The sequence below is a fragment of the Dendrobates tinctorius genome, unplaced genomic scaffold (assembly GCF_039654945.1).
Source record: "Dendrobates tinctorius isolate UK_male_01 unplaced genomic scaffold, ASM3965494v1 ptg000102l, whole genome shotgun sequence".
Classification (NCBI taxonomy): domain Eukaryota; kingdom Metazoa; phylum Chordata; class Amphibia; order Anura; family Dendrobatidae; genus Dendrobates; species Dendrobates tinctorius.
The window spans coordinates 5815995-5829119 of NW_027361770.1; the positions used below are offsets into that span (position 1 = coordinate 5815995).

Here is a 13125-nt window from a genome sequence, read left to right on the forward strand (position 1 = left end):
TGACCCAATCCCCGTGAGAGCAAGGGCCGACTGCGCTGAAACAGAGGGCTATATTACTGGGGGCAAACATGCTGCTTGTGAAGGGGATGCCAGAGTAATGGACAGCCAATAAGTATCTTGAAATATAAGGATACAGTAAACTGACCTCATTAGAAGAACAAGCAAAGTGAGTATTACCTTCATAAGTTCTTCTATGCAAGAAATGTAAATGTTGAAAATTGCAGCAGGAGATGGAGGACCAATGTATTGTTTTATATCGGCTCTGTCTACAAAGGCCATATCTATTTTCTCAGTAATGTTTGACGTTGTCAAGATAACTACATTGGGACACCTAAAGAACAAAAAATATAACCTGCATTTACTATTAAACCAACATTGTATCATTTCTTGTTAAAAATACAACCCGTGTGCAATGGTGTCATGAAGTTTACAATACGATGAAAGAAGAAAAAAAAAGAAAATTATAGAAGTATTTTACCTTAACCTTGATATGGATTTTAAATGTCAAGATACAAGTTTTCAGATTTCTCTAGCTCTGTGGTCAAGCATTCAGGTTCTCTCAGCAACAAGCTGCTGGGGACCTTCCTATCCAACTAGTCTACCATGCAGCTCAGTCCCCAGCAGCTATCAAACAATGTTTTCCTCTGAAATGCCGCAGAGTTAAAAACATATGTGGCTGAAATGATACAGCCATTGCCCTACAAGCTGCATGTGGGCCGGGCAGCATGTATCTGCAGTCATGTTCCATTTAGCGAGGACCTGTCTCCATGTGAAAATGGACAGTTTTTGTGCTTATTGCATTCCCGCTGCTCCCCTAAGCATTCCTTTCCTTCTTTTTAAATCTGACAAAAAGTTCAAGCCTTTATGAGCCTTTTTATTTAGTGCTAACTTTCATGGTTCACTAAGGATGTCTTGCTCACAGGACTCTTTGGGAACCCGTCTTTAGGTTACTTTGAATTATTACCCTATAAGAAAGATGTATATCTTTGTACCGTGTTAGCCAGTAGATAGAAAAATATTCAGAATTGAGAGTCCTCAGTGGTTGATATCTTTTAATGGCTAACTGAAAAGATGGTAACACATTGCAAGCTTTCGAGACTACTCAGGTCTCTTCATCAGGCATAGACTAATACAAAATCTGAAGAGTCACATATTTATGCACAATACAGCACATGCTGTATTATGCTGGATTGTGCATAAATATGTGACTTCAGATTTTGTATTAGTCTATGCCTGAAGAAGAGACCTGAGTAGTCTCGAAAGCTTGCAATGTGTTACCATCTTTTCAGTTAGCCATTAAAAGGTATCAACCACTGAGGACTCTCAATTCTGAATATTTTTCTACCCTATAAGCAAAGAAAATAAAAATTAGCAGTAAATAAAATCGACCACATCTCTGGAACTGCATGACGGATAAAAAAATAACACTGAATACCCAGAGGAGAATAAAATAAGAGCACAAACTGGCCACTTGACCTGATGACAGGTTCTTTCAAGTGAAACAACTTACAATTATATTGTTTAGCATGCACATATATCTTTCATAGAGCTATTACATGAAATTCTACAAAACAAATATGTGGACAAAAGAAAAAAAAAAGTGTGCAGATAGAGCACAAATTCTAAAACAGAAGCTTATGTAAGTGGTTTCCTCCCCGGCTGCAGCTTTGACGTCCTGAACACAGTGCACGTAACTCTGCCGGCTGGTCACTGGGCTCAGTGGCTCAATCCATCCACATCTCATTCCAGTGAAACTTGAGAGCAGAAAAGCATTTAAAGTTTAATAAACTATTTCCACTATGACTTCTGCCAGAACATAGTGTGATCTGCCTAAACTTTATCAGTGGTACAAGTCCATGCAATAAGACAAAAGCTCAATTTAATTTTCTATTGCCTTCTGAACCTACAATAATATAGAAAACATGAAAAGTACAAATCAGAGATTGCAGTGTTCAAAGATTCCATTGGAATCCCTTATGAACAAATGGGGAGCATCCTATTGTGCATCTTGCACTCTGATCACCATTTCATCCTCAAGAGTATAACCTTATTGGAGGGGAACCCATTTTGCCCAGTACGGAGTTTAAAAACTGTCTGCTTCCCTCCACACAGCCAAAAGTTGAAGTGAAAGAATTCTGGGCGCTAGTAGCCACCAATAAAAGAGGCTTAGTGGGGGCATAGACAAGTGCAGAGGATATTCCCCAAGCGTTTTACACTGATAACTCCGTTTACAAAGAGTACCTGATCGAGTATGCATTCACAAACCCCTCCAGAAGGCACTGACTGCCAACATACCAGATTGGTACATGTACCCTGCGACATGTAGTGAGAGAGATGAGCTATACTTGCACAAGTTACCCGAGGAGCCACACCAATGAAGATAGTCCAAATGGCATACCGGAGGCAACAGCAACCTGGTGGTGGAATCATAAGCTCTGCCTCCTGACTGCCTAGCAAGGAATGCACTTCGTGCCACATGGAGTGAAAATAAGGAGCTATTGTAATGTGATGTGGATTATGTTGGCGTTATATAGTGGCATATAAAAGTTTGGGCAACCCTGGTCAAAATTACTGCTATTGTGAACAGATAAGCAAGTTGAAGATGAAACTATCTTTAAACGGCCTAAAGATCAAGAGGACACATTTCCTTTGTATTTTAGGAAAAAAAAAAAATAAATATATATATATACATATATATATATATATTTATATTTAGTTTGGGCACCCTGCATAGTTAATACCTAGCAGCACCCCCTTTTGAAAATCTCTCAGCTTGTAAACGCTTTTTGTAAGCAGCCAAGAGTCTTTCAATTCTTGTTTGAGGGATCTTCCGCCATTCTTTCTTGAAAAATTCTTTCAGTTCTGAGAAATTCCAGGGTCATCTTGCATGCACTGCTATTTTGAAGTCTAGCCACAGATTTTGTTAATGCTCAGATCAGGGGACTGTGAGGGCCATTGTAAAACTTTTCGCTTGTCCTTTTTGAGGTAGTCTATTGTGGATTTTGATGTGTGTTCATCATCATTATCCATTTGAAGACGCCATCCTCTTTTCAATGGCAGCTTTTTTACAGATGCTGTTATGCTTGCAACAATTTGTTGAAGTTTCATTGAATCCATTCTTCCCTCTACCCCTGAAACGTTCCCCGTGTCATAGGCTGCAACACAACAACCAAAGCATGAATGATCCAACCCATGCTTAATTGTTAGCGAGATGTTCTATTCCTGTCTTCTCATCCATCCTCCCAGTGGATGGCTATGGAACAAGGAGGTGGAATAAGATTCTGCAGGTGAACAACTGGCTATGTCGATGGTGCCGTTAGCAACGATTTGGATTTCTGCATCAAAGAGTGAATTACCTATATGATGGACTACTTGCTAGAGATGGGGTGCACCTTACGAAGACTGGAAAACATGTATTTGGAAGTCACCTTGCTACACTCATCAGGAGAGCTTTAAACAAGAACAATGTGGGAAGGGAAGCAAAAGGCCAGAAAAAGCCATACACCTGACAAAAACTATTGAGAATTCTGCTATTAGAAATTTAGAAGTGGAAAGGAAGAACAAAGACAAAAAAATCTAAATAATAAAAATATTGTAGAAAGAGAAACCATTCACAAACTAAAATGTTTCTATATAGATGCACAAAGCATGGGCAACAAACAAGGAGAACTACTAACGCAGGAAAATAAATATGATGTCATTGGAATCACTGAGACTTGGTGTGACGATACACATGACACAAGGCTAGAAGGATACAACTTATTTGCGAGAAACATACATGATAAATGAGGAGGTGTCGCATTGTAAGTTAGAAAAGTGTATATATGCTCAGAGATCCAAGCTTCAGAGACTGGGAGTACTGTGGAAACTATGTAAGAATACAAGGAGAGAACAACGGAAAGGACACCATTGTAGGCATTTACTACATTTACTTTATGCATCAAATGGCCAAGTTATCGAAAAGATATGACAGTGGTCAAGGAAGGTTTCAACTATCCAGACAGTTGTTGGGAATCTCTCTCAGGCAAAACTAACAGGTCAAGCAAATTCTTATCCTCTCTTGCTGACAACTTTATCTTCCAAAAGGTAGGGGAGAAAACAAGGGGATCTGCTAGAATTTTTACAAGATGAAAATGATGAAATGGTAAGAAAGCATGTTGATAAGGTGGAACATTTAAATTCATATTTTGCATCTGTTTTCTCTCTGAAAGGAAATGTAACATCAACAGGTCATTACTGTCCTATTAAAGGAATAGAAAAATCCAGATTATCTATAAACAGAGAGATTGTGAGGGAATACTTTGCTAACATAAATGAATTCAAGTCTCCAGGCTCAGATAACTTACACCCCAGAGTACTGAAGGAGATCACAGAAGAAATTTTTGAACCACTCTCCATAATCTTTGAAAATTCTTGGAGATCAGGAGTCCCAGAAGACTGGAGAAGAGCAAATGTTGATCCCATCGTCAAAAAAGGGAAGAAGGTGGACCCAGGGAACTATAGGCCGGTGAGTCTGACTTCTATACCAGGAAAGATTGTACAAATTATTAAACATGTATGTACATACAGTTAGGTCCATATATATTTGGACAGAGACATTTTTTAATTTTGGTTCTAGACATTACCACAATGAATTTTAAACTAAACAATTCAGATGCAGTTGAAGTTCAGACTTTCAGCTTTCATTTGAGGGTATCCACATTAAAATTGGATGAAGGGTTTAGGAGTTTCAGCTCCTTAACACGTGCCACCCTGTTTTTAAAGGGGCCAAAAGTAATTGGACAGATTAAATAATTGTAAATAAAATGTTCATTTCTAGTACTTGGTTGAAAACCCTTTGTTGGCAATGACTGCCTGAAGTCTTGAACTCATGGACATCACCAGACGCTGTGTTTCCTCCTTTTTGATGCTCTGCCAGGCCTTCACTGCGGTGGTTTTCAGTTGCTGTTTGTTTGTGGGCCTTTCTGTCTAAAGTTTAGTCTTTAACAAGTGAAATGCATGCTCAATTGGGTTGAGATCTGGTGACTGATTTGGCCATTCAAAAATATTCCACTTCTTTGCTTTAATAAACTCCTGGGTTGCTTTGGCTTTATGTTTTGGGTCATTGTCCATCTGTAATATGAAACCAATCAGTTTGGCTGCATTTGGCTGGATCTGAGCACACAGTATGGCTCTGAATACCTCAGAATTCATTCAGCTGCTTCTGTCCTGTGTCACATCATCAAAAAACACTAGTGACCCAGTGCCACTAGCAGCCATGCATGCCCAAGCCATCACACTGCCTCCACCGTGTTTTACAGATGATGTGGTATGCTTTGGATCATGAGCTGTACCACGCCTTCGCCATACTTTTCTCTTTCCATTATTCTGGTAGAGGTTGATCTTGGTTTCATCTGTCCAAAGAATGTTCTTCCAGAACTGTGCTGGCTTTTTTAGATGTTTTTTAGCAAAGTCCAGTCTAGCCTTTTGATTCTTGATGCTTATGAGTGGCTTGCACCGTGCAGTGAACCCTCTGTATTTACTTTCATGAAGTTGTTCACTTGGTTGGCTGTTGTGAAGGGGTTTCTCTTCACCATGGAGACTATTCTGCGATCATCCACCACTGTTGTCTTCCGTGGGCGCCCAGGTCTTTTTGCATTGATGAGGTCATCAGTGCTTGCTTTCTTTCTCAGTATGTACCAAACTGTAGATTTTGCCACTCCTAATGTTGTAGCAATTTCTCGAATGGGTTTTTTCTGTTTTTGTAGCTAAGGATGGCTTGTTTCACCTGCATGTAGAGCTCCTTTGACCGCATGTTTCCTTCACAGCAAAACCTTCCAAATGCAAGCATCACACCTCAAATCAACTCCAGGCCTTTTATCTGCTTAAGTGAGAATGACATAACAAAGGGATTGCCCACACCTGTCCATGAAATAGCCTTGGAGTCAATTGTCCAATTACTTTTGGTCCCTTTAAAAACAGGGTGGCACATGTTAAGGAGCTGAAACTCCTAAACCCTTCATCCAATTTAAATGTGGATATCCTCAAATGAAAGCTGAAAGTCTGAACTTCAACTGCATCTGAATTGCTTTGATTAAAATTCATTGTGGTAATGTCTAGAACCAAAATTAGAAAAATGTTGTCTCTGTCCAAATATATATGGACCTAACTAAGTACCTGGATAAGAATGAAGTGATTAACCACAGTCAGCATGGGTTTGTAACTAATAAGTCATGTCAGACTAGCTTAATTTCATTTATTACAGAATCATTGACTGGGTTGATCAGGGAAATGTTGTAGATATAGTATATCTTGACTTCAGCAAATAATTTGACAAAGCATCTCACACGGTCCTTATTGAAAAAATGACTAAGTATGGAATGGACAAGGAAACTGTTAGGTGGATTCATAACTGGCTTTGTGATCAGACCCAAAGAGTGGTCATAAATGGCTACACATCCAGTTGGAAGAATGTCTCAAGTGGGGCACCACAGGGCTCTGTTCTGGGCCCTGTAGTGTTCAACATCTTTATCAATGATTTAGATGAAGGAATTGAGAGTACACTGATTAAATTTTCTGATGACACAAAGCTAGGAGGGATAGCTAATACTAGAGAAGAGAGAGGGTTCAGAAAGATATAAATAAACTGGAGCAGTGGGTAGCAACTAACAGAATGTTTTTTTAACAGGGAAAAATGTAAAGTACTACATCTGGGCAATAAAAAAAGCATATACAGAATGGGAGGAATAGAGCTAAGCAACAGCACATGTGAAAGAGACTTGGGTATTCTAATAGATCATAAACTAAACATGAGTCAACAGTGTGATGTAGCAGCAAAAAAGGCAAATACAATTCTGGGATGTATTAACAGAAGCACACAGTCTAGATCACATGAAGTCATTATCCCCGTTTGTGGTCCTTAATGACTGCTTGATGCAGGGTTTGAAAGATTAAAAAACACATACCTTTTTATTTGATCTATCTGAGTTAGAACAGCATTCACTACACGAATAGCGTCAGAAGGTTCAGTGCCAGCTCTAGATGCACTTCGTGCTGCAGTAAGGCTTTCAACCTAAATTTGAGCAACAGATTAAGTTCTGTAAATGAGAAATTATGTAAAGCTAGGTATTTTAGACTAAATTATTTTTTTTCAATGCATATCTCATTTTTTTTTTTTTTTAACTCGTGCATTCCCCACATCCTAGCATCTTTTACATTAAAGACATTTAGTTTTAATCTCTTATTGGATAATTTAAAGCTGATTAATGCTCATACAAGAGGCAACATGAATCAGAGTCTGGCTGCATTATCTCGGATGTGTAAATTTTACTCCGGCAAGGGATTAAAGGTACTGTCACACTTAGCGATGTACCAGCGATCCCGACCAGCGATATGACGCGGTCAGGATCGCTGGTGCATCGCTAAGTGGTCGCTAGTGAGCTGCCACACAGGCAGATCTCACCAGCGACATCGCTGGGGACGGGGGTCGCTACTTACCTGTCACACCAGGCGATCCTGCGTCCTCCCGCCCGGCTCCACGCGTCGCTCGTCGTCACAGCAGGAAGCGCCGCAGGAAGCTGACGACGAGAAACAGTCCAGGACGTTCTCGCGCTTTCAGCGATAACCAGCGGGGGAGCGGGTCGTAGGTAAGTATCACACACAGCGATATCGCTAGCAATATCGCTATAACGTCACAAGTTATAGCGATATTGCTAGCGATATCGCTTAGTGTGACATGCCCTTAAGAGTCTTGGATGAGTAGCCCTGCTCCTCATAACTTAGAGATCCCTTCCTATGTGTGTGTATAGATGGTCAGTAACCTGAATTGGAATAGTCATCCAACACTCCTAGTCCCATGATGACTTTTCATATCGTCACTTCTTTGAAACGGTGATGCATTTCAGAGCATACATTACAACAGTAACTTATCTTCTGATTTATGCTGCCCACAATTCGGACAACATGAGTCAGCTGACAGGTTCCCTTTAAGTTGAACTGAAGTTAAGCAGCTCTCCACTGTAAGCTTTCTTTAAGCCATCGGAGTTGCTCATGTTAGAAATGATTAAAATCAGTTGTGCTACTTATCCTCTCTAGGTCTCCGCTGCATCTTCAATGATACTCTGGTAATTGTTTACAGGCTGCAGTGGTAGTATCACATTAAGGCCGGGTCACACTATCGTAGAACACGGACGAGTGCTATGCAAGAAAACATCACATATCACTCAGACCAGTTTTAATCTATGGGGCAGCTCACATCACCGTTTATTTTCTCGGGCATATTCTGTGTGCGTGTAAAATCGCAACATGCTGCGATTGGCACTGAGACTTGCCAATGCAAGCCTATGGGTGCGAGGAAAAAAAAAAAAATTGCACAACACTCAGACCATGCGAGTGCTGTCTGATTTTTACACACTGTTGTCCTTTGAAAAGCCGGCAATTCATGTGCCACATACAGTAAAATTACACTGACAGATTAGAAAATAGAATAGATATATACATATAGACTACATAGATAGATGTCAGTGACACATATATATATATATGTACTAGCTGAAGAGCCCGGCGTTGCCTGGGCATAGTAACCAACTGTGGTTAGTTATAACAAATTATAATGATTATATTGCACATAAAAACCGTGCATCTAATCCTATCCTGTGTGATACTGCCTGCTGAGCCGTGTATCTAATCCTATTCTGTGTGATACTGTCTGCTGAGCCGTGTATCTAATACTATTCTGTGTGATACTGTGTGCTGAGCTGCGTATCTAATCCTATCCTGTGTGATACTGTCTTCTGAGCCGTGTATCTATTCCTATCCTGTGTGATACTGACTGCTGAGCTGCGTATCTAATCCTATCCTGTGTGATGCTGTCTGCTGAGCCGTGTATCTATTCCTATCTTGTGTGATACTGACTGATGAGCTGTGTATCTAATCCTATCCTGTGTGATACTGACTGTTGAGCTGTGTATCTAATCCTATCCTGTGTGATACTGACTGTTGAGCTGTGTATCTAATCCTATCTTGTGTGATACTGCCTGATGAGCCATGTGTCTAATCGTCTCCTGTGTGATACTGACTGCTGAGCTGTGTATCTAATCCTATCCTGTGTGATACTGACTGCTGAGCCGTGTAACTAATCCTATCCTGTGTGATACTGAGCTCCCCCTGCAGTCTGTGTCTGAGGGTGGTCTGTGTTGGCACGGTAATAAATTGTGTTATTTCCAGCTTTACAGAAGGACGATAACACCATAGAAATGATAAGAATTACCACAACTGTCTACAAAGAAAACTGTTGCTGATGGGAACCAATCACAGCTCATTTTTCATCTTTTAAACAGCTCTGGGACAGCGTGGCAAGTTTTGAGTGGTGACTTTTGTGTTTCGACTTTTATGTGGCGAGGTTGGTGTATGTGTGGTGAAATGTGTGCTGAGGGTGGTATATGTGTTGAAGCACGTGGTAGTGTGTGGCGCATTTTGTGTGTGTGTTCATATCCCCGTGTGTGGTGACTATCCCATGTCAGGACCCCACCTTAGCAACTGTACGGTATATACTCTTTGGTGCCATCGCTCTCATTCTTTAAGTCCCCCTTGTTCACATCTGGCAGCTGAAAATTTGTCTCCAACACTTTTCCCCCATTATGTAGATAGGGGCAAAATTGTTTGGTGAATTGGAACGCGCGGGGTAAAAATTGTGCCTCACAACATAGCCTATGACGCTCTCGGGGTCCAGACGTGTGACTGTGCCAAATTTTATGGCTGTAGCTGCGACGGCGCGGATGCCAATCCCGGACATACATACATACACACCCACATTGAAATTTATATATTAGATTTATACTGCATAGATAGATAGAAGAAAAGCCAGTAACTCATCTGTCATGTTCTGTAAAATCACTGCAGGAGCTGACAGGATAGAAGAGATAGATAACATACAGTAAACACAAATAGAATAGCTAGACATATAGATATCAGTAACAAATACAATTAGTAAAATGTGTGTGCAAATTATTGTACGTACATGTATTTAATTAATAGAAGATTACTTTTTGGAAAAAAATGGCGTGAGCTCCCGTGCAATTTTCATAACCAGCAGAGGGAATGCCGACGGCTGGGGGCAGATGTTTATAGCCTGGGAAAGGGGTAATACCTATGTAGCTTCCCATGCTATTAATATCAGCTAACTGCTGTATACCTAGGCTGGGTTTACACTTGCCGTATTTTTGCTGCTTTTAATCCATTATTCCCATGACGAGTTCAGCTCTGCTACATATCGATGGCAGGCTGCATGGTGCGACCATGCAGCTTATCATCCAGCGGAGAAACTGAGCACCGTGTGCTCAGTGTCTGCCTGTGAACTGCGAGTTCAAGACCAATGAACTCACTTCACCTATGTGATGTCGGCATGAGCGCAGTGGGAAATTTTAGATACATTTTCCCACAGTGCTTGTGCTGACGTCAGAAAGGTGAAGTGAGTTCATTGGCTGTAAACTTGCAGGACCTGTCAGACAGCACCGCGAGCAGGCGAACTTTCTCACGCTCGTGGTGCCGTGAGACAGGGATTAGCAATTCATAGGCAGAAACTGAGCACACGGTGCTCAGTTTCTCTGCTGGATGACAAGCTGCATGGTCAAACCATGCAGCCTGTCATCTAGATGTAGCAGAGTTGAACCCATTGTGGGTCTAATGGATTAAAAGCATCTCTGCGGAAAGGTGAGGAATTTTGTTGTTTGTTTTTTACCTCTCTTGCAGATGACGAGGGCATCGGTGGAATTAGGCAAGGTCGTAAGTATGCATTAACTAAGAATATAAAAAGGAGTGTCTCTCTTTCAATTGAAGGACTTTTTTCTGGGTGTCTGTTTTCTTACAATGTGACTATGGGGTTAGTAGTAAGGGCGTCTTATTGACGCTTCTCCATTACGAACCTCGAAGCTTACATAGTAACATAGTTAGCAAGGCCAAAAAAAGACATTTGTCCATCCAGTTCAGCCTATATTCCGTCAGAATAAATCCCCAGATCTACGTCCTTCTAAAGAACCTAATACCTGTATGATACAAAATTGTGTAAGGTAGCGCTGTCATTCAAGGTTGGGGACACTCGCTTGGCAGCCATATAATCATATCCGGCACAGGTTTTCCATAATACAACAACAGTCCATGCGGTTTATTCAGGCATCATAAACCATGACCAGCAACATAAAGTTCATATAAACAGCATAGCGTCCATGACAGAGCTCCACTCTGTTAAGCCTGTACTCACACAGGTTGTGCAATGTCTATTGCGCAGGCTTTCAAGCCTCACACCCCATCAGGGTTACCTCATGGCTGCTTCATCTCACTGCAGATGTTCATTCCCTCTCCCTGGGAACTGTCAGACACTTGCAGCCACTAAACACAGCATTCATGTGCTGTCAGGCAGGAAGCCCCATCTCCCAGCTGGACCTTCCACAACGGACCAACCGGGTTCAAGCATTCACTCATGTGACCTACCCTGGCCACCTTATATGGTCCGTAGCCACGGCCACCGGGTCATATGGCTATGACCTCATCACAGGTCCTTCAGACTCACAGTCTTTTACTACCAGCGATTTCAGACACACCCCTGGGTGGATTTGTAGGTAGCTGGTCCGGCCCGTCTCTCCAGCTACCTGAAGACTTCCCTAAGACATTGACACGAAACCTAAGCAGTATCAGTGCTGATCAACACATACACAAGTCATCATCTCAAGGTCACCCACCTTGAGATACATTACGATCATTCAGCATCCTACTCCTATCAGGACACTGGAAATGCTTATACACCTGTCCTGGACCACCCACACAGCGCCCCCTAGCGGATACAGTGGTCACTACACCACAATTGTTACACTCCAGGAAGACATCTAGGCCTCTCTCACCAGAGAACTCAAAGGTGACATCAACCCCCCAAAAAAATATTCCCCCACTTTCCACAGCTACAGGGCAAGTAGGAAGAACGAGGCGAAGTGCCAAAATTGGCGCATCTCAGAAATGTTCCTTTTCTGGGGTGGCTGAGAGCTGATGTTAGCACACACTGTACTAATTGTATATGTCACTGACATCTATATGTCTAGCTATTCTATTTGTATTCACTGTATGTAATCCATCTCTTCTATCCTGTCGGCTCCTGCAGTGATTTTACAGAGAACGCAGATGAATTACCGGCTTCTCTGCCATCTATGCAATATAAATACATATGTATACGTGTGGCACTGACATCTATATATCTATGTATACAATATGTATATATTTATTCTATGTGATTATACTGTACGCGGCAGATGAACTGCCAGCTATTAGGTGAGTAAGGCACAATGTAATTAATAATAATAATATATATATATATATATATATATATATATATATATATATATATATACATACACATATACATACACATATATATAGCTCTGGCAAAACTTAAGAGACCACTGTATAGTTTTATAAAAATCAGCTTCTCTATATGTCTGACGGCCATTCGATTCCAATGTAAGTTGAATTCCAACCGGAGTACACCTCATTCTACTTAATGTTCTTCTGATTAGGTGATCACCTGAGCAAAATCTTATTTAACGAAGGAAAGTATAAAAAAAAACCCTGCTGAGGTGTTCACAGTCCTCTTGCAAAAGTAATAGTAATAATCCCAAAAGTAATAGGAATGAAAAAATAACTTTTAACTATGCCAAAGGAGTTGAAAAGAAAAGTCTTGAGTGAGGAAAAGTAGGGCTCAATTCTGGCTTTACAAGCAGAGGGATACAATGAGCGTCATGTTGCCTCCATCCTTAAAATTTCTAATACGGCAGTCCATTACAAGGTCAAGCAGCAGACATTGACTCTGCACTGACCGGGATGACCATCATCTTATTCTAATGTCGCTCAGCAACGGCAGGATGAATCAAATGAGCTACAAAAAGCTACAAAAGGAATAGCAAATGGAAGCTGGGGTGAAGTGCACAGCAAGAACAGTTCATAACAGGCTCCTAGAGGCAGGGCTCAAGTCATGTAAAGGTAGAAAAAACCCTTTCATCAATGAGAAGCAAAGGAGAGCCAGGCTTAAGTTTGCCAAAGACCATAAGGATTGGACCATAGAGGATTGGAGTAAGGTAATCTTCTCTGATGAGTTTAATTTTC

The 13125-nt window shown here is 41.1% G+C and overlaps 1 protein-coding gene across 6 annotated transcripts in view; it reads right to left on the reverse strand.

The window, feature by feature from the left end:
- TRIP13 (thyroid hormone receptor interactor 13) overlaps nucleotides 1–13125 on the reverse strand; it is a 256246-nt gene that overhangs the window by 20054 nt on the left and 223067 nt on the right. For 5 of the 6 annotated variants that reach the window (XM_073587704.1, XM_073587703.1, XM_073587701.1 and 2 more), the window contains 2 exons: nucleotides 6945–7051; nucleotides 178–331 (listed from right to left, as the gene is read on the reverse strand). The exons of the other annotated variant lie outside the window; for it this stretch is intronic. In XM_073587704.1, coding sequence (XP_073443805.1) covers nucleotides 178–331; nucleotides 6945–7051 — 261 coding nt within the window. The remainder of the gene's footprint in view (nucleotides 1–177; nucleotides 332–6944; nucleotides 7052–13125) is intronic. 6 annotated transcript variants of the gene reach the window in all.